Source organism: Pyxicephalus adspersus, chromosome 2, assembly GCF_032062135.1.
Source record: "Pyxicephalus adspersus chromosome 2, UCB_Pads_2.0, whole genome shotgun sequence".
In the NCBI taxonomy this organism is placed as follows: domain Eukaryota; kingdom Metazoa; phylum Chordata; class Amphibia; order Anura; family Pyxicephalidae; genus Pyxicephalus; species Pyxicephalus adspersus.
The window spans coordinates 18,740,723-18,761,349 of NC_092859.1; the positions used below are offsets into that span (position 1 = coordinate 18,740,723).

Sequence of the window (20,627 nt, forward strand, 5' to 3'; positions counted from 1 at the left end):
CAGTCCCATCAGCTTCCATTTAAGAAAATAGGAACCATATTTTGCTTACATCACAGTTCCCAAAAGGAACAAATTGGGACACCGATTGCGGTTTTGCCAATTGCAAGATTTAAGGCAGCTGCCGTTTTTGTTACCTGTGGTGCAGTTTGCTGCTCCCAGGCTCTCACAGCACTTTGGGGCCCTTTCACACACATGGTGTGATACCATGTGGTTGGCCACTTCCAGGCACACAGAGAGGCAATACGCCTGCTCACTCCTCTTATTATTACACAGTATTTATATAGCGCTATCATATTACACAGTGCTGTACAAAGTCCATAGTCATGTCACTAATGGTCCCTCAAAGGAGTGCACAATCTAATGTCCCTACCATAGGTATATGTCATTAATGTAGTCTAAGGTCAATTTTTGTGGGAAAGCCAATTAACTTCACTGCATGTTTTTTTGGGGTGTAGGAGGAAACCCACGCAAACACAGTTAGAACCTGCAAACGCTATGCAGATAGTGTCCTGACAGAGATTTGAACCTGGGACCTAGCGCTGCAAAGGCCAGAGTGCTAACTCCTGGGCCACCGTGCTGCCCTCCTATGAGCACACATGGATGCAGCAGACCCAGATTGGCTCTAGGAATAAACATTGTATATGAGTTGCATTTAAAATGCATTTTTGATTTTAATATGGCCAGAGTACATCCATTTATGATCTTGTAAAGGTTCACTGATGTTTTATTCAACAACCGAACATTGACCTACCTTCTCTATACAATGGCTGCTCAGCAAAGTAATAAGTAAATGTTCATACTTCAGTCCCTGTGCAGTCCGTGCTGACTGGGCAACATTGTCTGTTTAGATTCCTCAGACTTTGGTTCATAAGTTACCAATATCTAACCAGAAAGGTCAAGTTACTTTAACAATTGTAACTTAAGCTTACATACAGTAGGTAAACTGCTACATCCTATTGCTACTATTATATTCGTAAAACAACTTGATAGTCTTCCCCATCACCAGTTGTGCAGATTTGTACCTGGAAATGGCACCCCCGCCCACTCCTTTTGTCATCCTTATATTTCAGTTCTGACAACTGCACAATTAATGGATTGAATTTCTGCAGTTTATATTCAGTGCTACCATTTGAAGAACTGTAATAAGACTTCCATAAGTCATACTGATGCAAGTTAAATAACCTAGGCATGGGATCATGCAAAAATGGGACCCTACCACCAAGCCCAAGAATGGTCACATAGGGCAACATTTTCATGCGATTGATGGTGCCCAAGCACACCTAAAAGGTTTTCTAAAAGTCAATGGTGCGTTCCTTTACCTTTTTAAGATTATGCAAGCTTACATTTTTAAACATTTATCATCAACTACAGAATGAAAAAAAAAAAAAAAAAATGAACTGTCTTGAGCAGAGGAAGAAAGGTTCAGACCCCTGTTCTTATTATGGTCTGTGACCCCATTTGACCTGCTTGCTTAAAACAGTTGATACACAAACTGCAGACTTTAATTCATAAAGCCATAATAGCAGGGAACTGTAGTTTTGAAAATTGCATATTTTAAGGTTTAAAGTATTTTTAAGAATACCAGTTTACCTTTTTTTAAACGCCGAATGAAAGCTTTTAAGTGAGCAATAGACGCAATGTATTGTGAAGTTTCATTGGTTAGATAGGAAATAAAGCCTGACCACAGAAATGTTTAAATGCTGGCAGCTATCATCTTCTGTTGCATTGTAGGAGATGTGACTTCACATATTGACACTTTAGGTGCAGGTCCTGCCAGTGATTTACGGTCAAGATATATCTAGAACAGATAAACCAGATGTTTGGCTCCGGAAGGATGCATGTACAGACTTTAGAAAAAGCTAGCTTTTTTATGTTCCTTTCCAGCAAAAGATGCTGAACATTAAAAAACAAAAAAACAAAAGGGGCCTCAAGTCAGTTCTGCACAGGGGCCCACTGCCGGCTGTGTTCACCACTGGCTAGACCAGGGGTCAGCAACCTTTACTATGAAAAGAGCCATTTTGCCTCCTCTTCCACTAAAGAAAAATAGTCTGGAGCCGCAAAACATAACACAGTTTATAAACTTTTGCAATATAACTTTTCAATGCAGGTCAACAAGACCTTTACAAGCGTAAAAGGAAATGAAAAAGAATTTGAGATTTGAACTGTTCACCTATTTACAGTGATGGCCAAAGTTTTTAGTACCAACCCAGTATTTATCCTATTTACTCATAATATGTCACATATCACTTTGTGATCATTATGACTATTTTTAGGAATATTAGTTCGAAACACAAGATGATGTAAAAGTAATTACTCATGACAGGTACACTTTATTCATTCCAAAAAAAGCATGGTAGGTGTTTAGCTCCCTCTTCCACTGCAGTTATCTAGTGGATGGCTATAACAGTGGCTACAAGAGAATTTCACCGTGTGGGACCTAATCGCGTCCAACTGACCAGGTTAAAAGATTGTCAATTCCTTACACTCTATATATAAGATGTCATTTAACACAAAAAAAGCTCAACGCTGAAGCCTAAAACTCCAAGATTTATCAAAACACATGAAGATAAATTCTTACCTTGGTCCGGCAAGGTGGAAGGGGGCCGGGCAGCTGAGAGAGCAGCGCCAAGCAGGACACCCCAGAGGAACAAGGACCTTCCAGAGAACATCCCAACTTGGCTAGTGCAAAGTGCAGGAATCCATGAGGTCTCCAGTGTCGAGGGGAGACGAGCCTCACTCCACACCTGTATAAACACATAGATAAAATGTAATCTGTTAGGGGAAAACTGGAAAAGGGGGATGGGAAGCATGGTCATGGTTGTAAAGCATAGAGAAACACTGAATGAGAAACAGAAGATGGCTAGAAAGCCAACAAAACAACAAGTAATAGGTCTAAGATTGTAAGCTCTTTGGGGCAGGCAGGGTCCTCTCCTCCTTCTGTGTCACGGTCTGTATCTGTCTGTCATTTGCAATCCCTTTTTCATTGTACAGCACTGCATAATAAGTTGGTGCTATAAACCTGTATAATAATAATGTAATGGATAACCAATGGTAAGTATGGATAACGGTCAGGAGCAAAAAAAAAAAAACTGTATATAACAATTGAGATAGAAAAGGTTGAAAATCATAGGGCTTTCTAAAAGACTTATTACAATTACAGATTACAAAAATGGAATGGAAAATGTTAAATGTTTTCTTTTCTGTAATTTTATCTACATATTAGGTAGGCGGTGTTTTTATTTATTTTTTTGGCCAAATGGTGTATATGAACACCTAAAACTATTTTTTTCTTTCACATACGGTTAGGTGCAACAGGAAGTTTTGAATGATCTTTTTCATATTGTTGGAAAAACTTCAATTACTCCAAAAAGACTTTAGGAAAACAGATAAAAAGCAGGTTTTTCTTCAGCTTCTGGCAAAAAGGGGTTTCCAGGAAGCAAACTGGTTCTGTTTATGAGATAAACTGGAGGGCCTAAGTGGAGATAACAAGATTTTAGTGTAGCATACCAAAGTGTTTTCAGGCTACAGTGATAAATGGTATGTGAATCCGTCAAACAGATGGTGACATGGCTTCAGGGCACATTTTATTTTGACCCAGGACAAAAAAAGGGAAATGGATTGCCACTCACAGCATACTCGCTGTCCACATCTTGTGACAATAGGTAAAAGTATGAATTAAGCATTTGAAAGTAGTTTATTTATTCCAAAATCAGGTTTTAGCATTGGGTTCCAAAAAGGAGCCATAAATAAGTGAATTGCCAAGTCAAAGATGACAACTCATCACAAATCTAAAAAAATTAGATATTTTATTAGGCGAGTCGAACAAACTGTTTCACTGGAAAAATGAAAAGTTTTTTATACCCACAGGCAGGGGCTTTCATGTTTTTTAGAATAGCATTCTGAACATCAAAGCCAAACTGCATAAGAAAAGGTCTTTGGGTTAGCACTTTAGTTTAACGTTATGCATTTCAGTGCAATACTTGCTGTATATTTGAAGTATCTGTAATGAACACTTAGTAGGGAATGGTTGGCACTGGGAAAATTTCCTTTCATTTTCAGTTTTGAAGACCTAGCAGCTAATAAGTGGAATTCTCACCAAATTGAGAACGAAATCCTGTCCTAAGCTCATCACTTATCTCACAAAATGAGCATCCAATCTCCTTTTTATCATCAACCAACAACTATGCAGCACAAGGCCCTGTCCAATCAAATGTAAATTGAATAAATTGTTTAGGATTTTCATATTACATAACTTTGTTAAATCTAAAGTTTAGGTAAAAATAAAATAAAAACTATAGACCATTGTCCTCATTTGAAGACTTCTGCTCTATACCTTTTCTGGTAACCACTCATAACCTCCAATAAAGTGCATCTGAACAATTTGGAAATGTATATATGTGCATATTTTAAAGAGGTATTTGCGCACAGAAAAGTATTTAGGAAATCCAAGCAAGCATGGCAGAAAAATTGTGCTTTGTAAACGTTACCTATGGGGCTCCGTCACATGCTTTTAATACTAGAGCTGCCCGTGTTCTTGGCATACAATTTAATTTTCTACAGTGCATTTCTCATATACATCACATATGTTCTGGATGCATTATTCATGACTCCACCATGTACTTCCATACAGTTCTATTGGATGCATGATATAACAGCACGGAAACCAGCCCTGAAGCTCATAATCAAGCAAATGTCCAAATGCTCAGATATCGCCTATATAGGATGACTGTTCTACCTGGCAAAGAATTGTTAATTTAGTTTAGCCAGTCCTGTGATTCACACCCCTCATGCTGCTAATTCATCGTTCATTGACCAGATTGATGACGCACCCACAGCAAGCATTAGTGTTACCCTGCTGACTATGCAGCATGGCAGGAATGAGTGAGTCACCATTTGGGAATACTGTATAATATTTTTATACTTTTAGGCTTAGATCATGGTCAGATCATTTATTTTTCAAACTCCTCTTCACCGGATATTTGCAAATATCCTGCATCAAAAAGCTGTACAGCCATGGCACAGCTATGACGTCAGTACAGACCACGTGGTTCTATTAGCATTGCAAAGGAAATATTTACATTCAATGACCCTTCAAAAAGATAGATCAACCGCCTCCATCAATTACCTCATGTTAGCTCCTGGCAGCCAAATTTTTTAGCTCCCTTGGAGACAGTTTTAAGTCAACTAAAAGTATTATAGGGGGAAAAAAATGACACTGGTGTCCAAAGCAGCAGTCAGGTGATTTCAAATAACTGCAAACACGGCCTCAGGGTTCTGACTGCACGCAGCCGCCTTTTCTTGTATGGGTGTTTATAATTAGGCTCTGCAGTATGGGCCAGCGCCACGCACACTTCAGGTTCCAATTTAGCTTGAACATTAGTGATATATGAAAGAGGAAGAGCAGACGGGCCTGGAAAAACTGAAAAATGTATGACGGAGACAAATTTCCTCAATTTACTGCAGGGCATGTCAAGCGCCAAGAGATGCATAAACTAGTCACATCTTAACCAGTGACCAGTGGTCAATTCTAGAGGGACATCTGTTTTCCCTCATGTTTATGATTATTACAGAGACATTAAATGAGGGAAATATAAGGGTTATTGCAGCTGCCTGGGGAATTCTGCATTTCCGGGAGTCTGGCTGGCTACATGCATCCACTATACAAATGCTGCAAGTGATGTGAACCATCCATCCTATAAGTTTGCACTGCAAAGCAAGTTTACATAAATAAAACTGACCGACAAGCTAAAAGTAAAACCATTCATTAAAAAGTTTTATATACCCAAACTAAACTTTAAGGAGGTGTAGACTAAGTTTGTTGCATTTTATTGCAACTATTTTTTATTGTACTCTTCTTCGCCTTTAAATCTAGGACTAAGTCCAGTTAACACAATCTACAAGCCATAAGGAAGTTCTCAGGAACCTGGAACAGTAACTACCTCCGATTGCTATAGAAATGACTGAAGACATTGGCAGCAGCTGTCAACTTCACACACCTTCTCGGTTCTTTAGACCCGACTATCCCTGGGTAGGACCAAAACGAAATATATTTGGTTTTAGAGTTGCCTTACATGGATGAAGCCAAGCAGTTGACCACCAGTGCTCCCCATACACAGATTGGACCATCTATTGGGCACACATTTGATGGTCCATAGAGGGTTGTGCTTGCTAGTAGAGGTCTTATCCGTGGCTTAGGAAGGATAGCAAAGGCTGCAGTAGCAAAAAAGTTCCTGGGGGTGCCCTTGGATCATTCCTAGGCATATCCTAATGCCATCAACATCATCAATTTAAGCAATTGTGAACCTAAATTGCTCCAATGTGTCCTTTACAGAAGTCACATGTAATGCAGTCTTTGGAACACCTATACCAGTGGTACTGGAAATCAAAATGAGATGGGATAGTCGTGGTGGTGGTGAGATTTGGGTACAGAAAAAAAACAAGTATGAGAATGTCAGATGCATGCAGATTATAGGGTTCAAACTCTGAAGCAGTGAGTGCGATATAGTTAAGAATTTCAAGGCACCCAGGAGGAGCTACTCCACTGCCCCCGCAGATTATGTAGTTTCATATCTTCATTCCATAAAAGTCTTTGGCAAGCGCAGTTTCCTAACCAAGTGGAAGTATTTATTGTATTATACAACTTCTATTCACTTGGATTTCAAAACAGAGGCAATATTACTAATCACTGCACAGTGCAATATATTTCCTGCTGACTTTTTGGAAATGTAACCTGCCAGGATTAGAGTAACAATTTCTTCGGAATGGACAGAATCTATGACCATTTCCTGTAGACCTTCTCAAAGATCTTGCAGCTTTTTCAGATCCCACTTTCAAAGAAAAGCCTGCCTTGCCCCTCCTGCCACCAATAATGACAATATTCAGGAGCTATCCTGGTGGAAATATTCATAGCATCCTGCACTCTGTGTATTTGATGGCTTGATCCTTTATTTGTTGTTTCCCTCCAATCCCTACATCAATATAGGATGCAGTAGTGGCAGAGATCAGTGCACAAAGGAAACCCGGCCTCCGACCTTCCCAGAAATTAGAGATTATATTTGCTCGTGAGTTAATAAAGTACCGGTAGTTAAATCCCAAATTTTAAAAGGCACCTTTTATTCGAAAAATTACATACACTATTGCCTCAAATTAACATATCACCAACTAACAGGTAAACAATTTACAAGGGTCATTTTCTGGTGCCAAAATAATTAGCAAAACACACACTGTTGTAATGCAGCAAAACATCAAATAAGTGATCCGATTAAAATAAAAACTGCAATTACATACTGTGATTTCACAAGTTTGCTAGGGGAACACTAAACTTTTTAAATATCAAAAAAATGGGTGGAGGAAGGATTGGCTTCATTTCAACACTAACATTCTTTTTTTGTGAATTTGCCTGAACTAAACATATTACAGGAAGAAAAAATCTAACACATGCCAATGGCTGAATTAAAGTAACCCTCGGCCATTTAATTTAATTTCCAAGGATTTCTAGATTCTACAAGGTGCTCTGAGCCTTTACCAGTTTTCAAATATGGCCAATAATGGGGTAGGTCTAACTACCTGCCCAAATAATTATCTTTACAATAAAGGAAGCATATTGGAAGCAGGACCTCTTTGTATGGATGACTCCCATAGTACTAGTTGTATATCACCACACACATACAACCATTCTTACTGGAACCTTCAACCCGAGGACAGCTTATCTCCTTCTGCTGGAAGACCCACCAATCCCTCTCCTCTGGCTTGTCTGGCACAGGTCCCTCACCTTTTGCCACCAACCTCTGCTTTTTCTAGTTCTATCTGCTAAGAAGTAGATCCAAGTCTGATAGATGCAACCACAATCATTTGGCTGCCTTTGCAGGCAATCACAAATTTGGTGTATTATCAAAGTGGCATAGGAAGGGGAAGCAGCATGGGCACTTTTTAACAAAAAGGGTCATTCTAACTCCCTAAGCTTCCCTGCAACTGCAGTAGGTTACATTCCAGGCTGGGAGACTTACTTGGACAACTCTTATTCCTTCTAAAACAATCACCTAACCCTTTCTTCTCCAGTCCTATTGTTCCTGGCACATTTTTTTAAATTTATGGATAATTTTCTGTCATGTCAGCCAATGAGGTCTAGAAGTGTCACCACCACTCTCAGTTAAGTCAGTCAAGTGCAGCATCCTGCCACCCCGTCCTATTGGTAACAATCTACTTACATTGTGTAGAGAAGCACAGAAACCTACCACTGACTTGCCTAAAATAAGATATACAACAGAACAAAAAGGTCTAAATAATTATATTTTAAGAAAAAAATAAAAAAGGAGAAAGACATTGGGGAAGGTAAAATAAGACTACAATTCAGCTTCAAGTGTCCACACCTATCAAATTTTATTTTAGCACCATACAGAATTGGCATTGTTCGACCGGTAAAGTCCTCCTGTGCTTCTCCAACCCCCTGCACACACTCCTTCACAATGCCTGAAACACGTTAGGATGTAAGCACAGCACATCATACAAAGCCTTATCGGCTTGAAGCATTTCCTCTCCAATTTCAATGCAAACGAGGCTTTTTTGTTTTACCTTGTACTCAAATTAAAATTCAAAATCACAGCTTGTATGCAGCGTATAGAGACTGAAGCAGAACACCTCAGGTCAAAAGTTGTCTCTTACTTACATAAAATATGTTTTTTGTATGCACAACAAGACTATATTGGTGCCTATTGTGAACACCTTACAGTATGCTCCAGCAGATCTTACAAGAAGACCACAAAAGCCACCAAAAATCAAACACACACACACACACACACACACACACAGGATCCCATTAAAAGGAGAACAAAATAATACATAATGAACAACTGTAGTCTATTAGAAAGAAAAGCCAATAAGTTTCTGTATCCTAAAATTATCCTAGGCTCCTTCTGTATTCCCTGATCTATCAATTCAAATGAACAAAGTTATATCAACTTCAAAAGTTCTACACTGTTTGGAAAGAAAGTTACTTCAGCTGCTGCAAACACCTAAAATCTACCCACTGTTGGCCATTAAAGTTCCCATGATTACTTTGCCAGATATTTACAACAACTTTGTACCTTGATGTGCAATTCCAGGGCAATACACTCTTGCTTCATCAATAAAAAAGAACAAGGTTAATAAATATGATCTTGGAAAAGCTACAGCCCTGTGGTCAGTGGCCTCAGCAATAAGTTATAAAACATTAATTTGATAAGGAAGGGAAGTCATTTAGTTTATACATAAACCTTAGCAACGAGAAGTCAATATTATTCCAACAAGCCAAGTTTTTTAACTACGGCTGGAGAAAGATTTTCATTTTCACCACGTTGGAAAGGCTGTGGGCTAGGGTAATAGTCAGTACCAGTCCAGGAGAAGTGATCATCTCACAAGTCCACTACGCATACAAACCAATTGTATTTTACAATGTTCTGAATAGTAATACAGCCCAAACAATGGTCATTCCAAAAAGGTCAGACACAGCTATTCATAAATACAGTAAGGGAAAGGGATGAGATAAAGTACCTGCACCACCTAAATTTAAGGACAATAAATTCCTTTGTAATGGCTTATGCAGACTCGAAAAACGCCGGTTCCCTTGTTACTTAATTTTTTTACTTTGCTGAAAACTTCTCTCTGTGACAAACAGTTCCAGTAAGAAGAAGAGTTGGCCACAAACACCAGAATTTCCCTTTTATTCCTCAATGGTATGCTAGAAATGTAAAATGTAAAAGTGCCACAAAAAAGCAATAGTAATAAAAAATAAATATTTTGGCTGCCACAAATGTTCTCTTCCTAAAAAAAAAATGCTGGTCACCTGACTGTCAGTCATGCTTTGGCTTCAGTACTTTGTGTTTTCCCATTTGAGTGTTCAGTCAATGAACTTAATCTGACTATTACCTTCATATGTTCTGGCTATGTGATTAGGCCAAATTCGGGCATTTTCTGAAGTTCTTGTCAAACCTGGTTTGGAAAGTTTAATGGCCAAAAGCCCTGCATATGAAATATTACCAATAGGAGTGGCTGGCTCAGTGGCGAGCACTTCTGCCTTTGGAGCAAGAGGATTCCAGGATCAAATCTCAGCCAGGGCACCATCTGCATGGGGTCAGTATGCTCTCCCCGCCATTGCCTGGGTTTTCTCCCACATCCCAAAAACAACGGAATGTCTTAATTGGCTCCCCCCACTCAATAGAAGTGTGACCTTTTAATGATGTCTGTCTATGGTAGGGACTTTGGCTCGTGAACCTTTCTGAAGGATAGTTTGTGACATGACTATGGACTTTGTAAAGTGCTGTGTGATATGTTGGCACAATAAGTTAAATATTTAGCATATTTTTATCACCACCAAGCATAGTAAATGAGTCCATCCCTACAATGTGATTGACAGTAGAAACCAAATACATTGAGGACCTAATCCAAAACAGTGCTCAACCCAGAAATTTTTTTAGGCCGGGTGGGAAGAAATTGTAGGTGGGTGGCAGCCCCTGTATTGTGACTAAACCCTTTAGTAACCACCCAAAAACAGCTGGGTGGGTGCTGAAAAGTGCTGGGTGGTGAGCCCAGCTAAAAGGGCCTGGGGAGAACCCTGCAAAATAACGCAGTCTACCATGATGGCAAAAACCAAATAAAGCAAACAAGGTAGATTGTTACATGACGGATTGTTCCTACCATCTTGTTTCAAACAGACTCCCATCTGGGAAAGTCATTTTTCCATGGTCTTAGAGGACACATGGAATAACAATTTAAGGTCATGTGGCCTATAGCTTCTTGACACCTACCCTTCTGTTTCTCCATAACAGGGTGACTTCAAAGGCTTGCAATTAAACGAGATCGTCATTGTTGCCCATTGGGCTCTGGTGTGAGCACAACAGCCGGTTCAGCTTGCTAAACAAACACTTCAACTTAGAGGCCAGTTTTATAGTTTCAGTTTATATGAAAAGCTAGATTATGGCGTACTATGAAAAGCTAGATTGTGGCGTACTCCCCTAAAGCACTACTAAACTTCGACAAAAGTTGTCATGCATCAAAATGTGAGAAACAGTCATTCTATTTACTCTTGGGGCTAGGGCAACATTACAGACAGCATCCTGCACCTCTATCAGTGCCAGTGATGCCCTTGTATTACATCCTACCATGCCGGTGTCCTCCACACCTTCTTAAGCAATTCAACTTAGCATGAAGAGGAAATAAAGGATCAAGTGCCATGCTTTGATTCACAGTTTAAAGTCTATTTTAATAGCTAGTCAGTCCATTGTGGGAGCCAACAAGAACTTTTAGAACATTTGTTTCATTGTTAGAAAGGCTTAAAAAGTTTGGTCACCAGTTGCGGTTTTGGCGCATTTACTTGGATACGGTAAATTCTGACTTCTACAGGAATCCAATACAGAGGCTAATATCTCTTTGTAGATGGTAAAGGCATAGTTATTATATGGACCCTTTATTTCGAGATCTGTACGCAAGTATGCAGATTATGACTTTTCCGAGTTTTCCGATTGGCATATTTGTGTCTGGCCAGTAAAATATTAAGGCAAATATGTACATGTCAGGAGGCTCGGGAAGAAGGAAAAGACACCACTGTATTGGAAAAAGAAGGCTCGCGAGGCTCCCGAGCCTCCTGATTGCATATTGGAAGAGTAGTAACAGACCGATTAGGTCCCTATGCCCACTTTTGTGCTTTCCTCCAATGCACAGGTTCCTTGTCGGGAGTTTTGCATGCAACACACCTGATAGCCACAATAGGACAGGAAGCCCATATAGTGGATTGCGTGAGGCAGACAGCCTATCAATGTACGTACTCCATTACCATTATATACATTAAATGATGCTCTAATACAGAGCTGGACAAATACGATTAGGTTTGTCACTGGCTGTGCTGTATTAAACTCTAAAGTTAGTTATCTATTGTTTTTCTTTTTAATCAAATGGATCATCCGCCACAATATAATAAAGATCTGCGTCTGGTAGACAATTACAACTAGTTCTAGCAACGTCATCGGGAAGGTACCCCCAGGCCTTGGCACCAAAGGTTTTTTATATACAGATGTCTTCTTGTCAGCCACCAGGTCACGGCTAGAAAGATCCGCGAGAGAAAACCATCGACGTATGTAGAACGCCATTGTTTAATCTAATTATTTACTGTAATTCAGGCCCATTTGTAACACTCGCCTGGAGACAATAGAACAGGATTCTATTTGCAGCAAGGCAGAACAAGATTATCCAACATTGCTAGTGATAAATGTAGTAACAAAACAGACAATAGGACTACAGGACATTTAGAGACCAAGATTTGGTACTTCAAAAAGGGTTTAAAAAGCAATAACCAAAATATGTAAAAGCTCAGACCCTAAACTCTGCTGTATGCATGCGTTTTTGGCTCTGTGTTCCCTAGATTGGGCTGACTGCTTCCTGAATGGTACACAGTATTTTCCCTTCCATCAATAAAGAGGTCTGGTTCACTAGTCTGTTGGCTACTTTTTCTGCATTTGGCAATGGATCTGCCTCTGTCAAACCATCTTTTAGCATTGTAGTGCTATTCTAAGCTTCACAACCAATGGCAACAGGATCTACTACAAGAGTTTTTGCAACACACTTTGCAATGATCACTCATTGGTCCTGCGGATTTTCAGCTACACGAATTTTATGCTCTTCAAGGACTGATCTTAGAAAGATAATTAATTGACGGTTCATAAAAACTGAATTCAACCCAGTTAGTTGACCAAAAAAAATCTTGCCAATCTAAAGTACAATACAAAAATACGAATAAATATGCAGTTGCTTTGCTCGATTTTGCTTTTTTCGTCTACTTAACGGAAAATATTGGGAAAAGTGTGAGGCTAGCCTAAGCATTGTTTTTCTAAATGCCAGATTTATAGTTGTTATGTAGGGAAATTTCCATCATGTGAGATTTTCTGCAGACAGAACTTCAGATGATCTTTGGATCCTTGGCACTCCTTAATTTTTTTGGTTTTAGTTAGTTTTGGATCAAGTAGGAAAGGTTAAAAAGCCCGAAGTTTTGACTTTAGACTTTCATTTGAGCTCTGTTTTCCAGAGACATTTTTAGTTGGAGGACGCGTCCTTAATAAGTTGCATAACTATGGATATTTCATTACCAACCCACTTCAACCTACCAAGGAAAACCTTAATATGACTGGTAGCTGGGAGGAACGTCTTAGCATCAACATGTGAAATGCAGAAAGGAACCTGCAATGGGTGTTTTTGAAATCACTCAAATGGTCCAAATTTTGGAAAAAGCAGTCAGGTCTAACTTGTGCCGCCATTTCTTCCAAACTGGTAGGCGGTATCCTCTGCATTTCAAAGGCTTCAAATGTTTCTGATGATAGCAAGACTACTATAATTTACATTATATACATGAGATGGACCTGAATGCTGCTATAATCAGTTGGGCAGAGTACAGCGGTGATGGACACATTCTGGCCATAAATATCTGGCCCTAACCGTATTTGGTTAACAGTTACTGGTAGCCCAAAGTGCCTAGGGGCTGGATCGGTGCAGTCTCACATCTCACATTAACCTATAACAACCAAACAAGACTTGGCTTACACTTTATACAAACATAAGGGAAACTTAATGTGTTTTGCAGAAATCAAGTTGATAAATCATGAGGTTTCTATGCCATTGGAATTCACATTCAAGATCTCAGCCGTGCACCTGTGTTTACTCGTGTATCAAAAACGCAAATTAGAAGATTAGGAAGTCTGGATGCTGCGGGTGAAAAGAACAGAGGTGTGGGAGAGGAGTCACAGTGCATACGGATCATTGTCAATTACTATTAAGCAGCTTGGCCTTGGGATGAATCAAAACTAAGTTAAGAAAAGGTTCTTGATGCAAACATTCACCGAGCTGGAGCCTGTGGCTTTGGTCCTGTGTTCTTCCAAGCATTCAATGCTCTGCCAGGTGTGTGTTAGGAAATAAAGGGGGGTGCAAGGAGGGGGAGAATGAATTAAAAAGTCCACAATGCTGCAAGCCAGCACTTCACAAAGCCATTCAGCTCAAATTATTTTTGCTTTACTTAAAAACATACACTGAGCTCCCCATTCCAACACTGCTGTGTACAGATCCCTAAAAAAAAGGCTTGACCCAAAGACAGAAAAAAGACTGAACCTGTGCAATGTTGGCCTGAACACACTGAGGTTTTATCTCTGAGCATCAATTGGCTATTAACCTGCCAGGATACCATACACAAACTGCTTATTTTGGAATTATTTGTGCGCTGGTAAATGAAAGGCCCAGTAACTCAGACCATTTCCTTTTTTATATATAATTAACTGTAATGTAATCTAAAAATATAACTCAGCTAGGGCTTAACCCTTGCTGCTAATGGATTTTACAACTGAGAATAGAATGGGGAGGGGGTGTAAAAGCAAAACAAACCAGTCCTGGGTAAGAGGGGTCACAAAAGTTTTCCAGCCCCCACTCTAGGAACATGCTTTCCAGACAGATTACCATCAACAAATAAGAAAAATACAGCCTTGTATATAATCCTTTGCAAACTCATTTGCTGTGGGCTTACATACAGCAGCAAATAATGATGAGTGCAAACACTACAAACAGAATCAAGGCTCCAAATATGATTGAGCGGAGAGACCGACCAGCAGCCAAAACTCAGCAGCTGTTGGACATATGTGCCATGCTGAGACTTGTAGTTCTGCTGGAAAGAAATTTGTCACTGAAACAAGCTAGAAATAAAGACTACAAATAGTACAATTTAGGCAGAAATAAAACAAGGAATGAATAAGTCTGTCCAATAAGATCAAGTTTTCCAAATCCGCATCCTAAAAGCCAGGGACCATAATGAATAACCATATGAAATAATTACACATGCACAAAGCCAATTTATCTCTTACCATAGCCTAACACATAACAAGTGATACAATGATCACACAGGTTACAAAGTAACAATTTCCTGAGTTCATCTCCATATACAAATGCTTTAAATTAAGAAACAACTCTGATGCTGGGCTTGGATGGAGGCGGTGGGGGCTTTAAATTAGCTATTGTACAAGTATGAAAACATACATTGAACCAGGCAGGAAGCCCCCAACAGAAAACATATGTTTCAGAATGGATCGAGCTGATTTTCCTTGGCCACATTAAAAAAAAAAAATGCACAGTTTAGAGTATTTAAAAAATATAAGATCTAAAAAAACAAAAACTATAAATATAAAAAAAGGATCTAAGAATACAAAAACTATAAATATAAGTTAAAAACAAAAACAAACTATAAACAAAAAAACAAACTACAGACAAAAATAAAAGTTTTCAATAGCATAATAACAAATGTACAGAAATATTTTTACCCACTCGAAATCTCTGATCCTTTAGAGTCCAAAGTAGCTTTCCACTTTAATCCTTTTTCTGATGATGTCAAGAATAGTATTCAAATGGTCAAAAATAAAAAAAATAAGTTTGCCCAAAAATCTGAATGTTACCCATACGAGGTTTAAAAAAAAAAATCAGATAAGATTAAGATCTCCTTTCTTAAAAAAAGTAAAAAATAAAAAAGGTACAGAAAATTCTCTTTGGTGGAAGTATGTGGAGAGGAAAGGGAAAAATGATTAATTTAAACCATCTGCTGGACTAATAAGCGGAATGTGAATTTTTTGCAAACACCTTGAGAAATCCAGTTGGGATATAAGGAAAAGTTGCAGGATTCAGACAGAAACTGCTTTGATACTCTGCTTCTGTATATGTCCCTCCAAGATTGTGCTAGGGATGATTGTGAAGGATTTCTGCACTGTTGATCCAGTTCTCCTGAAAGTGTGCATGAGGTCTGTGTCTATCCAAATGTGCAAGATTCCTTGAGCATGGAGAAGTGAGTCAGTTCCTATTCAGACTTAACAATACAGAGCTGTCCCTTCCCCCATGTTCCCTACAAGAATTCACAACCCCTCCCAAGCAGAGTTCATTTACAAAAACCCCTCCTATCCTCTCACATTTCTCCCTTTGCACACTGGGGTTTGTAGTTTACATGTCATTTAACTCACACCAAGCCTTCTCCATTGCCAGGTAGATCCTGCACAGCCACACATGTGTATATAGGTGACAACAGCTGGGGAGGGTGCAGAGCTGCACATTGCAGTTTGCTGAACCTTTTATACGAGTTAGATAATTGATTTTGTTTTCTTAGGCTGCGTACACACGTGCAATAATTATCGTTGGAAAAAAAATCAGACGAACGATTGTTAGTCGTTCATCATTAACAAAAAAAGTTCGGAAACAAACTGGAACCCGCTGGAAACAAACGACCGTTCTGGCGGATCCGTTTGGCTGATGATCGTTTTCTATCTATCATGTGTACTGTCGTTCAGATATCGTGGATGTTTCTGCAGTACATTTTCTCCTTTACGTCACTTCCTGCATCGTTCAAACGATCATTTCTAGCGTGTGTACATTATTGGTGGATTATATATGAACGATCGTATCGTTACAGATATCATTCAAAATAATCGTGAATAATCGTTGATCGGTCATAATCATTCGTTTTCCAACGATAATTATTGGAAGTGTGTACCTAGCTTTAGGCTGCTTACACACGTGCAATAATTATTGCTCGAACGACTAACAACCGATCGGCCGAAAATCGTTCACAAAAAAGGTGACCAATGACGAACCAACGACACCGACGAACGAGCATTGTCGTTGGAAATCAACAACCGTCGCAGTGGATGTGATTGGCTGACAGATCATTCGCTATCTATCATGTGTACGGTCGTTCAGTGATCGTGGATGGTTCTGCAGTACACTTTCTCCTTTACATGTCACTTCCTGTATCGTTTAAACGATTGGATTATATTTAATGATCGTATCTTTACAGCATGTACAGAATCATGCATTATACGATCGTTCAAATATAATCTTGGATAATCGTTGATCTGTCATAATCGTTCATTTTCTAACGATAATTATTGGAAGTGTGTACCTAGCTTTAGGCTGCGTACACACATACAAAAATTATTGTTGGGAATGAAAGACTTACCACCGCTCGTCCAGTATTCATTAACAAAAAAAGTGCACAACAACACCGAGCAAGGATTGTCGCTTGAAACTAACAACCGTCCCGGCGCATCTGATTGTGAACAATTGTTGCCCAATCTATTGTGTGTACGGTCATTCAGTGATCGTGGATTGTTCTGCAGTATCTCCTTTACATGTCACTTCCTGCATCGTTCAAACAATCATATTTAGCGTGTGTACATTATTGGTGGATTATATTTGAACGATTGTATCGTTACAGCATGTACAGAATTGTGCACAATACGATCATTCCAAATAATCGTGCATAATCGTTGATCTGTCGTTAGTCAATCGTTTTCCAACGACAGTTTTTTCACGTCTGTACCTAGCAACTACACAAGTAATACATTTTACAGCAATAAACATTTTGTTTGTCACCAGAGAATGAAATTTCTCTGAATTTATAAATGGCTTTATTTTAACTTCAGCAAAATTAGACTCTGAAATTTGCTAAACTGAGCTGCTAAAGCCAGATTGGTTTGATATTTTACTTTAGCAGGTATATATTTTGTGGTGTGTAGGGTATTTTAGTTTATTTGTCCCCCCACTTGTGTAAATTTGTCCACTAGCATATATCGGATTTAATTTTTTCACTATCCTTTCCCACCCTGCTATGAAACAATCAAAAACCAAACACTCTTAACCTTTCCTATTGGCTCAAAAGCATTTTTGCAAAATAAGGTATATTTGATGATTTCTGGTAAAATGTTATTTTGGATTGTGTTATGGAGCGATTGCAGTCTGAATGCAAGATGGGCTCACATGTCGGTACATTTTGACGGGACTAACAGAACATGAAAAATGCGAAAACATTCAATATTCCAAAAAAGACAATGTCAGATATGTGGCTGTCCAAACATAAGAATCCAGGGTTCAGATGCAGTTCAATCCTTACACGTGTCACCAGCTTTAGGAAATACTAATGCTTATTCTTAAGTTGTTTGCTGCTAACCAGAGATAAGTTGGCCATGTATGAACCTTGGACTTGTAGTGTCCACTGGATAAGGATATGAGGTATATGAAAAGATCAAAGATCTGATGGTTTCCCATTGATTGATCGATCAGAAGGCATTGTGTTCTGCTGGCAATATTAATATTATTACACAGTATTTATATAGCGCCATCATATTACATAGCGCTGTACAAAGTCCATAGGCGTAACACAAACGGTTCCACAAAGGGGCACACAATCTAATGTCCCTACCTCAATTATTGTCATTTCCATATGTCATTAATATAGTCCAAGGTCAATTTTTTTTTTGGGGGAGAGGGGAAGCCAAATTACCCAAAATCATGTTTTTATGGAATGTGGGAGGAAACCGCAGTACCCAGAGGAAACCCACGCAGACACGGGGAGAACCTGCAAACTCCATCCCATCTATGCTGGGATTGTACAATTATACAATAAATTGCAGTGGCAGGCAAGTTCGTTTTATTGCAATGAAAACAAACAAACAAAAAATACTGCCTGCAACTTTTTAGGCTTAGTTCAGCTTTAAGGAAGCACATTTCTCCGTCTGGCCTGACACTGCACCACAATAGACCAGAAAGCAACTTGCAATTTTTCTACTTGACACTGCACTCTGCTCCACTGTTCATTTAAAGCAGGGGTCGGAAAACTTTTTGGACTACTAGGCCATTTCAGAAGGTCAAAAAGGCACACTAGGCCAGAAGAAACAAGGTGTCCAAGGAAAGGTTTTTTCCAACCGTGACTGCAGTGGAGCAGTCTTAAGCTGCGTACACACTTCCAATTTTTATCGTTGGAAATGAACGACGAACGAACGATTGGCCAAAATTAGTTTGTAAAAAAAGTAACCAACGACGCCGACGAACGAGGATAGTCGTTGGAAATGAACGACCGGACTGGCGGATCGGATTGGACGACGATCGTTGACCATCTATCGTGTGTACGGTCGTTCAGTGATCGTCCATGGTCTGAGCATGCACGGTGAACGAACGTTCGTTCACTTCCTGTGGTGCACGTCACTTCCTGTATCGTTCAAACGATTGCATCTATCGTGTGTACAATATCTTTGAACGATCGTGTTGTTATCTGTATGTACAGGATCGGTGCCATACGATCATTCGCAGATATCGTGCAGGATCATTCGTCGTTCGTTTACCAACGATAAAAATTGGAAGTGTGTACGCAGCTTTAGTCTTCCGCGGTGTAGTCTCTGTATGTGTGCGGGTGCTTGGCATCGAAATGCCCCTTGAGATTCGACCGCTTGAAAGTGCTGTTGGTGTCGTTGCACTCTAAACACAGGGCTTTGTTGCTGCGTTGGACGAAGTATAATTTGTCAGTCCATTCGGGGTTGAAGACAGCGTTTGAGGTCAACCTTCTGGAGACTGGTAGCTGCGCGTTGCTTCTGCTCTTTAGGCATAGTAATTGGGGTTACTGTGTGCAGCTGGCGATAATGCGACAATTCAGCTAGGCCGGATCCAACAACAAATAACTTAAATTCCCTTCTAAATTATAGCCATTTCCATAAGTAGTAGTGAATGCACATACCAGTGACTGCAGCTCTCCACTTTATGGAAGCACATTGCATACCTCTTTGTCAACTAAATCCAGTCATCTAATGACAAGACCAGCTGGACCTCCTTCTCTGCTTGACATCTTCACCTTCTGTTCTCCCTGGGGAGTTGTCTGTACATTTGGGCACCATACACTCCACAAACGCCTACCCACCCAGAGTTTTACTAGTGAGAGCTGTCACACAACACAAAGTGGGCTCCTCCACCTTTTGTTCCAGTGTGGAAACAGCTGAATGTCCAAGTCAGGGGTGATGACTAGGAGGTCATGCTGGGTTGGTAACACGATACAGATTTACAGAAATGACCAAAAAGACAGCTTCCTTTTATAATGTGACCTTTCACCCTTAGGATCAATATTTACCCTGTTATTCCTCATGCAGCCCCACTCACTATATCATGTATCATCCTAAAGGATTTCTCTACCCAAGAATTAAAATCATTGAACCACAGCTTACCGGTTAGTACAATATTTTCCTCGATATCTTGCTTTACTTCTAGTTGAAGATCCTGGTGACAACACTTACTCCTTGTGCCTAATGTTTGGAGGAACATCACTGGTCACCCTATGAAGGACTACATAACATCTGCCCCTCCATGTGACAACAAGGAACAATGATAACAGCACATAGTTAGGCTATGTATACATATATAGTTTGTAGCAAGAAATTATTGTTCATGATGGTTTCCAGTGACAGAAGAATAAACCAGCACTGTACACACAAAGCCTGTTCTGTTCTATGGGGAAGGATGCACACTGAGCGGCACCCTGCTGCACTATCCTCCAATGGCATGCAAAGCCATTATTCCCCATTTGGTTAAAGTGCCAGGATGCATCAAAACTACATAAGATTTTCAACCAAGACAGGCACAACATTTTATCTCTGGCTATATTTCATTTGATGTGTGTACAGCCTTAAGTAGGTCATTAGTTTGAAAGATTTTGGTAACTCTAATAGCCACCGTCAGGCACTTTGTAAAAACATCACATTGCCACATTTTTTATTTTTACATCAAAGAATAAAAAACAGGTTAAAAGTTAATAGTGAGGGTTT

The 20,627-nt window shown here is 39.5% G+C and overlaps 1 protein-coding gene across 4 annotated transcripts in view; it reads right to left on the bottom strand.

Annotated features, from left to right (window-relative positions):
* The window catches only part of FGFR1 (fibroblast growth factor receptor 1), a 57,481-nt gene extending 42,024 nt beyond the window's left edge, over nucleotides 1-15,457 (bottom strand). For 3 of the 4 annotated variants that reach the window (XM_072399794.1, XM_072399793.1, XM_072399791.1), the window contains exons 1-2: nucleotides 15,325-15,457; nucleotides 2,579-2,744 (exon numbers count right to left, since the gene is read on the bottom strand). In XM_072399794.1, the coding sequence (XP_072255895.1) occupies nucleotides 2,579-2,669 (91 nt within the window). In that variant the 5' untranslated portion in view covers nucleotides 2,670-2,744; nucleotides 15,325-15,457. Of the gene's footprint in view, nucleotides 1-2,578; nucleotides 2,745-15,320 lie in introns of all 4 variants that reach the window. The other variant, XM_072399792.1, reaches the window with a different exon arrangement.
* Nucleotides 15,458-20,627: the final 5,170 nt, after the last annotated feature.